At 43.6% G+C, this 17,856-nt stretch overlaps 1 protein-coding gene across 1 annotated transcript; it reads left to right on the top strand.

Moving 5' to 3' along the window:
* The first annotated feature begins 3,037 nt into the window (after positions 1 to 3,037).
* LOC124406827 lies at positions 3,038 to 17,825 on the top strand. The gene is made up of 13 exons (XM_046882451.1): positions 3,038 to 4,843; positions 6,357 to 6,597; positions 7,255 to 7,309; positions 10,208 to 10,489; positions 10,605 to 10,910; positions 12,688 to 13,103; positions 13,389 to 13,601; positions 13,930 to 14,295; positions 14,474 to 14,585; positions 14,689 to 15,089; positions 15,229 to 15,453; positions 15,559 to 15,901; positions 16,292 to 17,825. The coding sequence occupies exons 1-13, from the start codon at positions 3,040 to 3,042 to the stop codon at positions 16,538 to 16,540; spliced, it is 5,013 nt and encodes a 1,670-aa protein (XP_046738407.1). The 5' UTR covers positions 3,038 to 3,039; the 3' UTR covers positions 16,541 to 17,825.
* The last annotated feature ends 31 nt before the right edge of the window (positions 17,826 to 17,856 follow it).

Raw genomic sequence — 17,856 nt, forward strand, 5'->3', positions numbered from 1 at the left:
TCGAGGGCTGCACATCCGAGGAAGAAAGAGATATACTCGTACTGCATCTTTGTAGAGGTATACAGACATATACGATGGGAAAACCTCCTGCTGAAAATAACAATTTTAAGGGTATCGAAAATGGGTCTCTTGCCTGCTCGTACGCTTATAAGTTAAAGTGTATGGGGATACCTATATTGAGCCGGTATAAGGACCCCGAACGTTGTGAATAATAGTTCGCAGTATTTCTTTTTCGCAACGATTCGCCTTCTTTAACTCTCTCGTGCCTACCATTAACCAAACTATCATTATACCTTACACCCCGTTTGTACAGGAAGTTGAGAGATTTTCAAAGGGTAAAAGGTCTGTGCAAACCCCTTGCTTTATACTGGAAATAACAGTTTCCCGTCATCCTGGAGTCCTTGAGTGAAATCATACTTATCAGTAGAATATTGCAACGTCACTTGGAGGAATAAAAAAACTTACCGTCGTTTCTCTTTCCTTCTTTTATTGTCCAGTACTCGATAATTTCTAGTTACTCATATTTACGCGAATTAAATATTCTCATTGTCTCTGAACGACGTAAGAACCTTTCTTTCAATAGAGACACTGTATAGATTACTGTTGTTCTCATTGCACGTTTAAGTTCTTCAATTCATAGTAGCTGAGTAATAATTGTACTCTTGTAATAACGAACTCCAGTGCGGATGGTACAACGGAATCGTTTTGTGCCATGTGGCTGCTCTGGGGTGTACTCCAGGGGAACAATTATACTCTATGTGCGTGTTACCTCCACTTACTTATATAATAAGACAGAATTGGCGGTAGTTACACCAAAGTCACTCGTTCGCATAGCCTGATACGATAAATTGCAAACTACTTTTGAAAATTCGAAGTGATCTACGGATCAACGTGCCATCCAACGATATAGTATATATTTGCAGTAAAAAAAGGGGCACCCCTGTGGGGGGAACGTCGAGGAATAAACGTTGGCAGTGTTTATACATATAGATGCGTAAGAAGATAGGCGGCTCTTCTGTTTGCCACTGTTTCAACTTTTGGGCCTCTTACCTCTTTCCGCACTGGCAAGGGTACGCTGCTGTACATGGATGCATGTAGTCGCATGTACGTGTCGTGGTATGTGCGGGCTAAGGAGGACCTTTGAAGGGCCAGATGGGCCCGATACGTTCGTACCATATGGGCAGGTGCCAGTTCGTGTACGCGGAAAGCAACGCGCACACCAGCTTAGAGCACATAATAAAAATGGGTTCTGGAAGACGGTGGTGTGTACGGGATAGACAGTCGGACACGCGCGCGAACCATACCAACAGCTCCTATGTAAATGAATGCATTTTTATAATGGCCCACAATGCGAGCGCCCCCTTCAGGGACCGTTAAAAGTTAAAACCTGCTGCTGGATGCACTTTTTATTCCGCTAAAGTGCAGTTGGACACTGTGCGAAATTTGCTCTGTTCAGTGAACGATCTTTTACGAAGCAAACCGTGGCTCAAGCCGCTGCAATTGCACACCAATGAATGTTTTCAGATATTTTCTTTTTCTCTCTCGATAAATCACTATTCACGTCTCTTTTCAATTGATATTCGATAAAATTAACTATACAATACACACTTGAAGAAACATATAGCTGATGAGTGCAGGTACTTATGGCCACAAACTGTGCGATATATGAAAGCAAAAACTTAGAGCAGTGTTAGGCACTAATTACCGCCAGAGCCAGCTGACGATTGTATAAAATTCAAAGCGTTTTTGTTGGTGAAAATTTTATTTACGCATTTTTCGGGTACGAATAGAGCTGTAATCGCAAAGTTAGATCTCTAGGTTTCAAGCATACTTGCAATTAGACACAGGAAATTACGTTGCTCAAAGTCCTACGTCTCACGGTCGTTATCGAAGCGTATAAAATTGTCGCTGAGAAAATGTGGTTTATGTCCATCTAGTGTAATAAAATGAGTATATACATAGCCCGTGTTCCGATTAATAGTATAAGAGACTGCACACCTGCCTATTATACCCATGTGTGTAACGTGGTGTGTCTATACTTGACTCAAGTGTTTTTCAATTTATGTTAATTCGACTGCCGTGGAGCGTGCCACTATAGCGGACGGTTTTAAATGCAAGAGATTTATTAGAGTAATTTGTTAACAAGAAAAGTTGTCACGCTCTAGTCATCGTCCATATTTATATACATATATCTGCATGTTGTGCAAGCTGCATATAGGAAACTGTAGGTACAGCGTATGTTTCCGTGCGTAAACAATCAGAATGAAAGTGTGCATCTTCACTTTCAGATCCCCTGCAGTTGCAGACGGAAGGAAGTTCACGGTCTCTCTTTCGCATGTACGGATAATGCACCTTGCGATGGTGTACCTGCATTATAATTAGAGTTCCACGAGCGGAAATCGGGCATTATATACTCACCGCAGATAATTGTACCAATCTTCAAAAAAAAAATGATTCCTGTTTTCCGATTTTTAATCCTTTTCACTGGACTGCATTGTAATAGATTTTCTCATCGTTTATCAAGCCGGTTGTACATAAAACTAATTCAAAACTACATAGCTGTGCATCAAACGATTTCCTGCTTCGAATGAAAGTTCGACGATGAAGATTAATATGTTCCCATATGCCCGTAACGTCGGCGGCTTAATATGTGGCAAGAATCATTCAGGTTCGCCTCAAAACACTATTAAATTGGCCACTGGCCGGACGAGGGTCGAAGTGCTAAGTTGGAAAACCAACTCGGGTGCGTTATATTGCTACACCTGTTTCAGTATTTTTACGTTTCTGTATTTCCCGTATGTCACAACAGGTGCCCACGCCTACCTGACTTATATACAGACAGCACGTGCAGCATCTACCCAATGATCTACCCATTTTGATCCATCATTAAAGATCCGGAGAAGAAAGAAAAAGACTATTTTTGTTCTCTGTAATCAGCCGCGTACTTACAATGGGTTATCAGTTTATTTATTCGTCTTTGCGGCATATTCGCACACTTCCAAACTATACTATAGCCACGATTGGTTTTTTTTTGCAGAAATGCTGAAGTGGACTGTGTCCCGATCTCTCTCGACGGCGAGTTCGACGCCTCACGGACCCCCGCAGCCAAACCGGACCCGACGACCCTTCGGCGACCTGTCAAACACTCCCCCCACTCCACGGTCCCAGACTCAGTCCCAGGTTAATCCGATTCGTTCTACGCCTGCGCGCAGGCGAAGATGCCGAAGCCACGGGAGCGACCTGCGCGCTTACTTTCAAACGACGAAGCCGAATCTGCGTTCGGCGAAGCGACAATCGATGTCTCGAGCGAATGGTAAGACCGAGAATTTCGAGAGCTTTTATCAGAGCACTCCACGCGTCGACGCCGACATTGGGCCGCTGACTTTGTGCCCGGAATCGGTCGCCGGAAGGCGGACCGTCGCCATGACGCTTCCAGCGAATCCCAGTCTCCTCGCAGCCGCTGGTACAACGCTGCGCACCAACGCGGAACTTCCACAAAACCTGATGAACGAGGCTAGGGTCAATCTGCAGTCCCACGTGTCCGACTTCTTTCAGCAAATCGCCGTCGCCGCTAGTCCCGAAGACATGATGGAGGCTGATCCCGTCGTCCCTCTTACCAAGAGTCGAATTTATTCACAAAACTGTGATTTACGCAGGGTGACATTCCCCGCAGACTTCTGCCGCACCCCTCACGTTCCCAAACTTGCCAAAATAACCAAGCTCCACAACCGCTGCCGAACTCCCTATCATACCAAGGCTCCAGGTACATCCAGGAGTCCGTTCAAGTCCAAAGAACCATCGAGCGTCGGTCAGACTCCGCTGATAGCCAGATTGAACCACCTCAACCTGGACCACGACCTCGCGGTGAAGTTTGAAAACGTGGACAACACGGTGACGGAGGTACTACACAAGGACCAGGAGGCCTGCAGCGCGATCGTAGGTAAGTCGGTGGCGGAAATTCTCGCCTCTGATGAGAGTGAGAGACTTATTGCCCGAGAGGGTCAGCCCAGTCCCGTCGCTTCAACCGATCCTAGAAATTCGTTCGGCGAATGCGGTGAGGACCGACGAGAATTCGTCGCTGAGCCGCCGGAGACGAAGCAGAAAGTTGAGAGTCCAGACGAGTTGATGGAGAGCGAAGAGAATGTCTACGAGACAATCGAGGATGTTCGCAGAGTCGACGAACCGGTTGCCGAACACAACGACAGCTCCGTATCGTCGGCCAGTCAACTCCTCGAGGATCCTTCGCCGATGTCCTGGGCGGCCGCCTCGCCTCTCGATCTCGACGGTCAATTCACCCTGAGGAGGCAGCGCGGCATTCGCCGTAAAAGGACCGGCCAGCAGCGCGACCTTCAAGACACGGATGCGACCTTCTTCGGGGTGAGACGAAAACGCGCCAAGAGACGGTCGGCGAGTTTGAGTCCGCAGAAGAGCGCAGTTCCATATCGCGAAGCGAGTCCTACCGGGTTTATTTACGAGGCTGTTAACCTGGAGGTGAACAAATGCGTCCTTGAAACCAACCTCGACGCCTCTTGTGAGGCTGGAACTGCCTCCGTCAGCAAACAATCCTTCTGCCCGAGCATCGAAGAGCGGAAGACCGAGGATTCCAGCTCCCGGAAAACCTTATGCTGGGACCTCGACAGTCCAAAATCCTCGATGAACGACGATTTTCACAGCTCAAAGTCGTTCTTAACTTCGGTTTCCGTCACCCCAGAAGCACCTCTCGTCGCCACGGTCAGAAGATGCTTGAAGTACAGTCCCGAGGGGGAAACCTATCAGCCATGCAGTTCTCGGGGGTCGATTGAAGTCGAATTATCCACCCAGGGTGACCACATACGGGTCCGCGGTAAGTTAGTTTCACCTCTCATTGTCAACTGTATACGATTTTATTAATCGACAGAGATTTCATCCGACCTTCTCATTTTTCTTACACGTTCGAACGGTATTAAAGTCAGGGCGTGACATCTCTCCGACCGATTTCCGCTTGTCTATCATAAGTATTTGATCGGAAGATGCGACCTTAAATCTTTTTCGATCATCTTTCCAACGGATACATGCGTCCCTTTTTGCGTGTACTTTGATTTCGAAGTTCGAGGCGAGGATCGAGCGGGTTCCATGACCTGAGAAGACGTACCTGGCCGAAGGACTGAGCATGCGTCGGTTTGTTCTGAGAGGGTTGAAGTGAGGTCTATACGCGATGTGCCAGTAACCCAAAGACCTTTGCGGCATTCAAATATTCGGTCAGTGGGCCTGTCATTGATTAAAAACTGGCCAATCTTGGGTTAGCATAATAACTCAACGTCGTCGCAGTGATTAGTTTAAGCACCGTTCGCTACAGCTTCAGTATTCCCAAGGGTTGATACTTGATACACACGGACATCTCGCAGCTACATTCGCTCGGGTTAGACCGTCCATTTGTGTACATATAAGTACAACATACACAGGCATAGACAGAGGAATCTGCACCTGTATCGATAACAGCTATGAAGCAGGCATAGATTTCAACCCCGTGACGTGCATACGTACCAGTGATATACTATACATACCTATATGTGCGTGTGCGTTCATCCCTCGTCATCGTCGCAATCGGGATGCGGGTAAGAGTCTCCTAGCATCCGAGTGGATCCATTCGCGAGATATTTCGAGGGTTCTTTAGGCAGTATTTAACGCTCACGAGATGTCAATAACTGACAACGGACCTTACGTCGGAAAATATTTGATTCAAGATCGTCTGCGTATGAAACCGAGTTGATTTGCCCCGGACAGAATCATTTCAGCTGCAGGCTTGTATACTTCTGATATTGTTGATTTTATCTCGTGAGAATTTTGACGGGACGGTATCTCTTCCAAAATTCATCCAGACTTATATTATATCTACTCTTCTATAGGCATTAGCGTATGGTTGCCAAGTTTACGTGACTACGGACACGGCAGTGACCGAGTTTCGCATTTGCGGGGGTGAAAATTGGACGGAATCCAAGAGGAGGATTGTTTCCATTGCTCCGAACAGAATCTCGAATCTTTATTATGTTCGTGGCGGTGTTGGCCATCTTGGACAAGAATGGCGGCAATTTTTATTAGAAGAATTCGAACAGAACAAGCGGTGATAGCACCGTTTTTATCTCTGTATATCGCGTTTAGATGCAATCAATTCTCATTCTCGAACGTCATGTCCATCCCTTCTTAGAAGATAACGAGACGGGAATGAGGTGGCAGATTTTCGTTAATCCGTTCTTAAAGTTCGAAAAGGGAGTAAAAAATTCATCGACCGTATAACAATCCAATTTCACGACGGGCTTGATCATCCGATGTATAATCCGAGCGTGTATTTTATTTCGGCACGTTTTGTGCCAATGCAGTGATAAGGTGCAAGGATTTGAAGAGAGCCTACGAAGGGCCTGTCCATGCCTACGTGAAAGCAACGCTTAGGAAATCCGACGGGGAGATAAACACGGTGAAAAGGACCGCCGTCCACAGGGCAACGCCAAACCCAATCTTCAACGAAACCCTGATACTGCCCTGGACCAACAACAACAACAATTCACCTGCGAAATCGGCCACCCTGGACATTGCTGTTTGGCACAGGGATCGCAGAGCGAGGTGAGTGACGAGAATCTTATCCATCTTCTTTTCGAGCAGATTGTAAATTCGTGAATTGACCTGCAACGTTAATGCGAATTGAAATTTTTTTCACGAAAAACTACTAGAGTATAGCATTTTCACGGGGGACATTCTCTTTGTAAATCAATTGTATGTCCAAAGGCATTAGTAAAACCACAAATGGGTATGAAAAGCAATGGAATACTGTGCAGAGGGTGAAGAAGAGGCCTGATTTTGAGAGCCCGAAATTTCAGAAAGCTTCGGCTCGCCACGGCAGGAGGGGGGAATCGATGCAAGTGACGCAGGCGCCCGAGGATCGCGGGCTCCACGTGCGCCTCAACGGCGTCACGACGTCGGGCGTCGTGACGTCGTTTACGGCTGCAACGGGTGCAAGTTTTTCCGGATTCACAAACAAAAGTTGAAGCACATAACGGGCGGGTGACGACGCGGTCCGCAAGACCGTTTTTCACGAATACATATACCCAAGCCTATGTGCAGATAGGTACATAAGGATATATATGCACCATGTATGCATAGACGCGTATATACGTACATACGTACAGATTCATACCCGCGTGAAATTTCATGCGCCATGAATACGAGACAAAAGTACAAAGAGCTGTATTTAAATGTTCACCGTTTGTCTGGTTGTTTCAGGCGCAGTGAACTCCTGGGCTGTATGACTCTACCCCTGCCTTTATCTCAGGACAAGGTAAACATCTTTCAATTTTTCAAACAAAAGACTGCATTTATTCCCATCTTTTCAATTTCGCAGCTATTTTCAAGCTACGAGTTTTTCAATCTAGGGTGCGTCTTGTATCTGATGTGAATATTATGAGAAAAAAATTCTGATTGCAAGTTATACGTCATCATTACTTAGGGAAATGATGAATTTGAATGACGTTCTTCTGACTACAGATTGAAATCCAAATTAGAAATCGTATGGAGTGAAGACACTAAATAGTTATGCTCGGAAGCTTCCTTATCATTTGCATAATTTTCCTTGTTAGTCTGGACTCCCTTACAAATTAAAAGAGAAAATTGTTTGAGGAAAGCTGATATGTCTGACGTAGATTGTCCATCACGTTTTTGTACTCAAAGTAAGAAACTTACTGTTTTTTTGCAGTATATCTTGACAAGTCAGACTGTTTGCAGTTTCCCCGTTTGTCTTGTGAAACACAGTTGGTTCGTTCCGTAGTAAGATGCAACTGGATTGCAGTGGATAGCAGAATGACAGTGTCGGGTTGAATGGTTCCGCACGTAGAGAATTTCGCGTAATTTTCAGACATTCCGGTACAATACGGGAGACGTATAAGCTAGTTATATTCACTTATGGACCAATAATCGATACCAACTTACGCATCTGGTCGTAACGTAGAATAGCTAAATATCATTGAGCCCTAAATATGCGCTGAATAAGCGGTGATATTTTACCCACACGTATACCATTATTTTAACGTTTGTAATACAAACAAGTCCCTAGGAGCCCTCGGCGTGAACTCGGGTTCAATGCTATAATATTTTTCACCCCCGGGGTTCCTTTTCCAACTGAACAATGTCACCCCGGATCGCGTGTTATACCTATATAGGTGCATAAGCGTCGATGAGGCGGTGATGGTATAATCGTATTGCACACAACCCCCCATATCCGTCTGTCAGTGAACACTTCCGCCTCAATTAAATTCTCGTACTCGCACAATGCCCATTCGTAATTATAATTTACCAATCAGAAATTATAAGGCTTGTTATGCGGCCACGTGGCGCAACCACAGCCGAAGACTCCGTGTGTATTCTTGCTTGCTTTTTACGTGCATACATGGATAAATGTTATAGGCAGATTATACATGCATGCATAGTATGTATAATGTAATAAGAAAGAAAAATGGAAGTGAATTGTAGACGCCCGTGATGGCCAGGTGCGTGGAGGACAGGAAAGAGGGACAAGAAAACCGAGGGAGTCGATGTGCCCTTACAATTTCACCCCCGCGACTCTCTCGCCTTTTGAAACCTTATTCTTGGTTCATTTTTTTTTTTTTTTTTTGTTTTTTTCCTCTACTGCTTTTGCTTTTACGCTTCTCCGTTTATGCATTCATTTCATTTTACTATTTAATTCACTTACAAACATCATAGAGGCTGGAAGAAGTTGGTATCAAGTTCCACAGTTCTATTTTTAAATCCATTGTGCCAAGCGTATTGTCGCGGTTTTAAACGCGATGAATAATTAATCTCAGGTCGAGGAGGGAGTGTTTTTAAGAAAGTCCTGAGATTTTTTTTTATTCTTATACATCCATTTGAAATGTCACGACTCACCTTGAGAGCAGGCATACATTGATCGTTATGCTCAGATATTATATATTTCTTATCACGAGAGTAAAGAAAGAAAATGGAACGGAGAAAGCGAAAGGCAAAATTCATTTCTCGCGAGGTGTGCGCTTTTCTACGGCCCTGACCCTGCAATACTTACCTCAGACCTCCCTCTCCTTCCAAGCTTCAGCCCCATTTTAGCCTACGATAAGCTTGCGAATGTTATCGGCTGACTAGTCGTGCCGAAGCGACGGTGAGGAACGTCTAGAACGCGCAGCCAACGAAGTGTCGTGATTATACGGAATTTGATAGTTTTTAATCAGCTAAACAGTGAATTAATATACTACGTGCATAACGGTGCTACGAGTTTTTTAGCCGGTCGTTAATTGCAATACCAATTTTTAAGACGGTAAAAATTATTTTTCAAGGGTTTCCGGCTTTTCTGAAAGCAATTGCACTCGGTATCAATGCCACTTAAATCACGTGAGATGTAAACAGTGGGCTTTGTATTAAATTCCTACGACTTCACTCACACGTAAGGTCAAGGCAGAAAGGATTTGTCGGTCAATGCGGCTGTGCATTTAATTCCCACTCGCATCCATTCAGTACCCGTTCGCTGAGGAATCCGGAAAAAAAATCGTTCGAACGATATCGCAAGCTGCGATATTCGTGCTTTAATAATCACAATTCAACTGAGCAATGATCATCGTTGCGATATATTGCGTGGTGTTTTTAGTCGCTGGTGTTCTTCTGAAACTTTTCACCTGCTGCTAAGAAGAACTCAACACTAATGCGAGTTAAATTTTCCTTACCGGTAATTCTCGAACTATATACAATAAATTTCACAGCAACGGTTTACTTTTTACGATCATACTGTGTCGAAAACGGTGCAGCGTTTAAAGAAATTTTCCTAACTTCGGGTGGTGAAAAAAGTGCTCCAATGAGTTTGTAATGTTCTTCGTCTAAAACTCTATTTTGCAAATTTATCTTTCGTCATTTCATGCGAAATGTGCAATGAGCGTTCGATGGACTTCTCACACAGTGAACACGAAAACCAGTAGATACCTTTTCAATACCATTTTAATATCCGTAGATTTTTGGCGGTTTTTCGTATAATCTTCCGTGCCAAATGCGGTGCCAAATGCGTTGCAAAATTTGCAATTGAATTAAAATCAATCGAGATTCAGTCTACGTAGTCAGACGGAACGTTCGAAGTACTAATTGGATTATTTTCGATTGTTCCTCTATTATCGTTGAGCTGGTTTCGATTTCTAATCCGAATTGCTCCCGGTTATTGGTTGTGCAGGAGGCAACATGGCACCCCCTAGAAGTTGGGTCAGGACGGAATTCGAGCACACCTTACTCAGGAGTAACCCAAGACTGCGAAGTAACGCCGCCAGTAACAAAAGAAGGAGATCCAGATAACAATAACAGCGGATCTGAGGATCTGACGTACCTGAGGCACCTGGAGCTGGAGCCGATAGATCCGTTAACTGGTCAACCTCTCCATCCAGGTTTCGCTGCGCGGGGTGGCAAGACACCCTGCACAACGACGAGGAAGATGACGAGGCCGAGCACTAGCCAGCAGGTGAATATAAGAGTAATAATAATAATAAGAGTAAAATACAAAATGTAGTCGCAAAATCACGTCGACAGCCTTTGGGGCGATGAATTTCTTTGACCTACGTTTGTTTACTCTTCAGCAAGTACCCTGGGGATTCTCGCTGAGCTGGGGAAAACCGCCAAAAGTCGAACGCGTGGATAGCGGAAGTCCTGCTGAGAGAGCAGGCCTGAGATCCGGCGATTACGTGGTCTTTATTGAGACGACGAACGTCGTTACGAAACCAAGGGAAGAAATACTCGCCCTTATTCAGAGAGCAACGAACCAGTTATTACTCGAAGTGTACAGAAAAGGCGGCGTGCAAACTCCGCACAGGCGAAGCACCGTCATTCTTCAGGGTCCGATTCCAGTCAGCAATCTTCCGCACACAGTCACTTTCACCGCAGAGGTCGGTACGGGTGTTCTGGTCTAAAGGCGACTCGAGTGAATCGAATTATTTTTATGCCCCTCCCCATCACCCTCGGTACTTATTTTCATCCCCTGTTATTCCTCATTGCCACAAGAAGCACGCCCGGCCTTCCAACCCTATACGAGGATTTTTTCCCCCCTCATAGAAATCATAGCGAAAGAAATTGCGCGGAAAAAGTTCTTAGTTCTTATTAATACTGCGAAGCAAAGATTGAAAACGCCGAATGCCGCAGTACAACTTAGCTCTCGTGTTAACTGTTTACTTTTCGCCTAGACGTATTCAGGGTGCAGGGTACCTACGTATGCTTTACCGTGAAAAACATGTGATATACAATTAATGCTGTAACAATATACGTAATTAGCGAGGTCACCGAAGTGACAATCATGGCAACGATACGTTGATATTAATTTCACTGATTGACAATATTTTTGTCACTCAACCATCGGCTGAATCATTTATTTCACATCGATTATCCGGCATGTTTTCACGACATCCATCGCATATGTTGCAACACTTGCGCACGAGGTATAAACCCTTGAAAATAATTTACGAATTTTAGAAAATTCTCACGGGCACTGTTTTCTGCAGCCGTTGTCATTTGATATTATGTTACATTATTATTATTATTATTATTATTATTATTATTATTATTATTATTATTATTATTATTATTTTATTACAATTATTATTGTAACTATTATTATTATTACTACCAACGTGGCTATTATTATCATTACTAGTTATCATTATTAATTAATATTATTAAAACTGTCGAGGACACATTTTAGTAACGATTATTTATTTTTCATGTTGACTGATGCTTGTCAAAATTTTATGAGTGCTATTATACGTTGTATTTTATAAATTATTCCTGACATTTGTCATATTATACAATTATTGTGCATCTCATTGGTTGATTTTCGACTTTTGTGTTATTTCGAGCATGTGATCTGTGCGTGCGTAAAACGCGGTCTTGGTATATAGAATATGCATATGAAATCATATTTTATACACAATATACCATACCCAACAGACATTAGACTGCATTATAAGTGATGAGTTGTAAAACTGTAGTTACGTTTTATACTTGATTTTTTTTTCTCTCTTTTTGTTGTTGTAAACAAGTTTTATTTGAAATCCGAAGATTTTGTGTTTATTTATTGTCCGTGTGTACCACCCTCTCCATCCACTTTTTATCACTCGGACGATACCATATCGGTGCTTCGTATTATTCGATCGATCGTCTACTGCGGCTGCACGGTTTTACCACATCGAGGTGATGCAAATTGAAACTGCGTATAATTGTACATACCTTCACCGAATCAATTTAATTTTCGCGCATATACTACACACAAATTATTGAAATATTTAATTCACTGCGGTGCACGCGTGCCAAGTAATAAATTTTTTCAAACACGCTCCAACAGAGATTCACTCGGCATAAACATTCTGTCCCGTTAAGCATATCAAATACATGTGATATAAAATAACTTTTGCCAGAAAATCAGTAAAAATGAATCACATCTTTCTTATACTCGTATTTTGAATTTTCAATTACAATCCCGGGAAATCACACATTCCTAATTCAATGAACATGCCACGTGTTTATGGGACAGAGTTAAGTGTTACCTTTATCCTCATCGAATCAATCTCTGAAGGTGGTAGGAAATATTTTTTTGTTGTACCGAATCTGCTGGATGTATCTACGAAATCGGTTTTCAGGCGAGTGTGTACAGATTTTTGTTTGCGTGCTCAGGCCTTCCCTAACTTGGCGCCAGACGCACCCCCCGAAGAGGAACTGGCGATTCGAGAGACTCGGTATAGCAGCTGCCTAAAAAGCGGTCACACGAGATTCACGGTTCCGTTGTCCGAGCGCAAAGATATACTCTCTTCGGCCGACCATCTCATCCTTTTTCAAAACTTGGACGAGCTTCTGAAATTATCTGAGGAGATTCAGGAGGCTGGTGGAGGTCTGGAGTGCTATTTGTCTAAAGTTCCTAGAATCACAGCCGCGTATAGGAGGTATTTGAGCGGCCTACAAAGGGCATGTTGTCTCCTGGTTGCACTCAGACGCAATACTGCCTTTGCAAGGCTGGCCTGTGAGCCTGCAGTACCTCAAAAAAGGCGACCGGATCTTACCGGAGTCCTACTTCTTCCGTTGGAGCATTACAGGTATGCGGATTGAGATTTAAAAATTAGCTGAAAGCGCCTGCGTGAGCTTCCGAGTTCGCTTTTCCCAATAGAACTCAGAATCGAATCATGTCTTTGAAATTCTTGAGCTAGTCTTGCAGTTTGAAAAAATTATTTGTACATAATTTTTACTGCTTTCGTGCGATATTTGAAGGACGTATTTCACTTCATATGGACACTTGGTCCGATGGTTCCCTCCGTAGATTATAGGAACCACCATCAATCTAAAAGATATCCATAAATCTCAATCGAGTTGTTATTTTGCAGAGAAATGACGAGACTAGTGAGCTTGGCGTGTTCAAAAAACTGTAGAGAAGCTAGAGACTTGGCTCAGGGATACAGAGAAGCAACGGCCAACGCCGGTGTAATGGAACCTCCGCGGGATACCGGAAGGCCTTTGTTAAGCCTGCAGGAAGTCGAGTCCAGGCTAGTTTTTGCCCGGTGTAAACCGTTCACCTTAGCGATGCCGGGCAGGCAATGGTAAGTAACATTCAAAATCACTATTCACGAAATGAGAGTAAGATTAGTTTGAGTATCTCGATTTTTTTGCCAGAATCAAAAGTGATATTTTTGTAGTACTGGTTGCACTGAAACTGCTCATTTGAGGAGTTGAAAAAAGAGTTTCAAATTCCTGTTTTATCTAATCTATAATTACATTGAATGCTGCACATAACTACTTGATCAGTTTAGTTTCGTCGAAGATTGATATCGCAGTAAAGGTAACGTGACGTGGAATTCTGTGAAAAGAGAACAAACAACAATCATGTCAAAAGCAATGAAGTCACGCGAGTTTTTATTTTCTGGGTAGGTTGTTCGGGGGTGCCTTAGCGAAGGTAGAGGGCCGAGCTCGTTTGCAACCATCCTGGGCGTTGCTGTTGACTGATCTCCTAGTCTTCGCCAGGGTATCCCGTGATCGAGTTTTGTTTGTGACCGAGGAACCACTGAGATTGGCGGACATAGCTGAAGCCTGTTTCACGATCAGAAAACGACCCACGGAGTTCAGATTACAGGTTGCAGTATCGCCAGGAGGTCTTTCTGGTGAGAATGGTAACTTGGAAGGTACTCACAGCGGTGGCTGCAGTCCTCATGGTAGACCCAGGAGAAGAGTATTAATTCTGAGGACGCCGAGTCCGGAACTCAAAGCTGTGTGGCATAATCTTCTTCAGAGGCAAATGTAAGTTAAATGTGGGTGTGCAAATTGAAAAGCTTGCGACGAAGATCCTTGACAAAAGTACCAATATGAGAATATGTATTGTATTGATTTTTAAATGCTTCTCTTTTTCACTTGCGTACTTAAGGAGTTTCATTTTTCACTGTTGAATTTAAATTAATCTTATTTTGTTGTATTTTAGAATTTATGTAAATACAGGCTGCGGAGGTACACCAGACATTATCAGCCCCGTAGACAGTCCTACTACTGTAAGCAATTTCACTACCGCAAGAGAATCAGTCGGAAGTCGTCAGGTGTGTGTTTTCGAGTAGCTAACACTTTATATACCCCTATTTCTATTCGCCGAAGTGACGATGAAATGTTATTAAACGGCCCGTATTAACGTTGGATTTTCAGGTACAAATGGGAAATCAAAAACTGGATGAAGAGACCGAGCGATCCGGTGAAAGTTTAGATACAATTTTGAAAAATTCCAGTAACAACCACAACCATCTCGCGCAATGGGTTCGCAATTCTCATCAGATCCCGCCACCGGATACTGAAGGGCCTCTGGAAGAGTGGACCCTCGAGGAGTTGGTAGCGAGAACCCCGAAAGAAAGCAATTCGAGGCAGAGTCACGATGTCACGTCCGAGGAAATCGTCACGGTTAATTCAGACGCGGAACAACAAAGCACAGCGTCAAGTGCCAGTCTGAGTACAATCAGGTCAAGTAGTCTGACAGGGAAAAAGACAGGCAACCACGTTACGATAAGAGAAAATTCATCCGGGTCTGTAAATATTTGCAGAAGATGCCACAGGTGAGTAATTAACGTCAACTTGTATGATAACTCGTACAAAAGCATCCACAGGCACTTGAATGAAGGAGAAATTTTTTTTAATGAAATTTGTTTCACTCTTGGACAAGTTTTAGACTATTGATGAGTGGACTTGTTTCAGATCCGGATGTCCGACTCCGCCACTACCCAGGGATCCATTCTCACCCTTACCTCCAAAAATATCCGTGCTACCACCGACTCCGGACTTGTGTACCAGGCACAGATTACACAACGGAATACACGATAGTCGAACGAATAGTCCAAACTGCACACCTGCCGATGGAAATACGGAGGATGGTAGCGAGGACGATTTGGACTGTGACGGTGACGGTGATCTTCCGTACAGGTAGCGTTGAAGGTCAAGTTAAATAAAATCAGGAAAATTCAGGGATGAAGAAAAAGTCAGAGGAAGAGGTAAATTCGTTTGAAATTCAACGCGCTTTGGTTGCAGGACATTGAGAAGGTTTGGAACTATGAGCAGTTTGGACCAGGACGATGACCTGGATGACCAGCCGGACGATGAAAACCAAGACATGGAATCACCCCCATCTGGTCTGAGAGCCTGGACGGCAAGAGCGAGCAGTTACGTAGTGAGTAAAATGGCACTGCTGGAACAGTTGGGTGAAGTTGTTGGGGGTCACCTCTTACATCCCCCTGTCCCTCCTGAGAGGACTGAGTTTTCGCTAGACCCAAACGACGAGGAGGGTACAACGTCGGGAGCGACGTCCGGCGATGATATTTGGGGTACGCCGACCTCCGGAGGTCCCGATGACGAGAGCTTTCCAACAAGTCCGGTAAGAATGTTTCCCGAGAGTGACGAAAGAGTCACGAAATATTCGAACAGCGCAATCTTGATGCACGGCGTGTGGTGGTGCAGATTTTTAACCGCTGATACTGCGATCTTCACGCCATGTTTTATCAATATTCTATAGGAAATATTTTCATTTGTAAGAATTTTTTTTTCTCTCCTCAAATTGTTGTAGTATGATTTGAAGATTTTTTGGTACGGAATTTTTCTGTGCGTGCTTTTCTGCGATGTACAATTAACGCGGAGTTTGTGCCTTTCGAGAGGAGGCTAATATCAATTATAGCTTCTAAGCTTCGCACGCTTTGGCCTATTGCATGACTATGCTTGCCCTCTGTTTGCAAAGAATCACTAGCCGAGCTGTGACTGACTTCCATAGCCACCGTCTTCTACCGTCAATGCCATTGCCTCTGGGGAAGACAACTACGGTCTTAATCTATCGATGGATGATGATCAGGACTTAGATTCTGAAGGGAGAGATGGGATTCCGGCGATAAATATGGACCAGCTTCTAACTGGAGGTGGCATCAGTTCTTTGCGATGTTCTATCGCGAGAAGAAGACTGGAACCTCTGCTCGAAGAAGAAGACTGCCCTGAAAGCGAAAAGCAGCAAGTTGGGTGGTGGTGACAACGATTAAAGGCTGATTCAGGGGTTCAAGCTTTGCAAAGTATCGATTCTAACAGAGATATGACCCAGAGGGAATTGAATTTTGCAAAGTTAAGCCGCGAGGATGTAGAGTTTAAGAGGAAGATATTAGACTTACACAGGAAACTGTCATACGTTGACGATGGCAGGGGAAGTTCAGGGTCACCGTCCAAAAATCAAGATTCGAACTACCAAGAACGATTAGAAGCAATATCGACGACAATGAAGATTTCGGTCAGTCACATCGAAGCCGAAGAGAATTCCGAACATGAGCAGAATTCTATGACACAAACGACGTGCACAGACGAAGAGCGAAAGTCCGAACAATTGTCAACAGGAAATTCGACGCATGGTCAGTCTGCGGAATTTGGGAAACCATTAAGAGCTGATCAATGTAATTCAGACATTCACGGTTCTGCATCGTCAGAAGCCAATTATCTCAATCATTCGATGATTAGAAGACGAAGTATGAAGCTCTTGAGCTTTTTGAGCGGCAAATCGTCCGACAAATCACAAGAAGAACGCTCAGCTAAGCTGCTGAAGATGTACATGCCAGTGGAGAAGGAAACTAGACAACAAAATACGATATCTATTCACCATACGTCCAGGGATAGAAGGTTTTGGAAATTAAGAAACCGTCGAAGGTCCAGCTCTGCGTGAAATGTACAGAAAGTTTGTTAAATATTCTCTAATCGTTGTCTCTCCATGAATAGGCCTTCCAAGATGTTCGTGTTATTAAAGTTTTATGAATTTTACAAGTATCGATTAAGGATCTCAAATTGTTTTCCTAGAATTTAGAGACTATTAATGCATACAGTTAACGAAATAGAAGTCTCCCTAGTCTTACGGTATTCCGACATAAGTAAAGTACATTGTTATTCCCTCATAAAAGTATATTACGGAGATTCAAACGGGTCATCACGTCGCGGTAGTGTATGCTTGACGTTAAACAATATAAATTTCATTAAAACGTCTTTAAAAGTCGTATACCAGGGCCTAGCATGATTGTTTTATAAACTTAGTCATAGTAGGATCTTTTATTTGCAGCTGCAGTATCGTCATAGTATTAATTTCAATCTACCGTATAGTCAATTTAGGTCCGCACGACTGACCCAATGCGGCACATACGTCCTCAACTGCATTGTGCTCGAATGTATTACAAAATTCAAATAAAACATTCTAACAAAAGATAATTATTACTATTGATAGTAGTCTGTGAAAAGCTGTACGATAGACGGCAAAATGCAAATAAATTATATTATTTGTTGAGATGTAGGTAATTTTATTATTTTCGGTGT

This window comes from Diprion similis, chromosome 6, assembly GCF_021155765.1.
Source record: "Diprion similis isolate iyDipSimi1 chromosome 6, iyDipSimi1.1, whole genome shotgun sequence".
In the NCBI taxonomy this organism is placed as follows: Eukaryota; Metazoa; Arthropoda; class Insecta; order Hymenoptera; family Diprionidae; genus Diprion; species Diprion similis.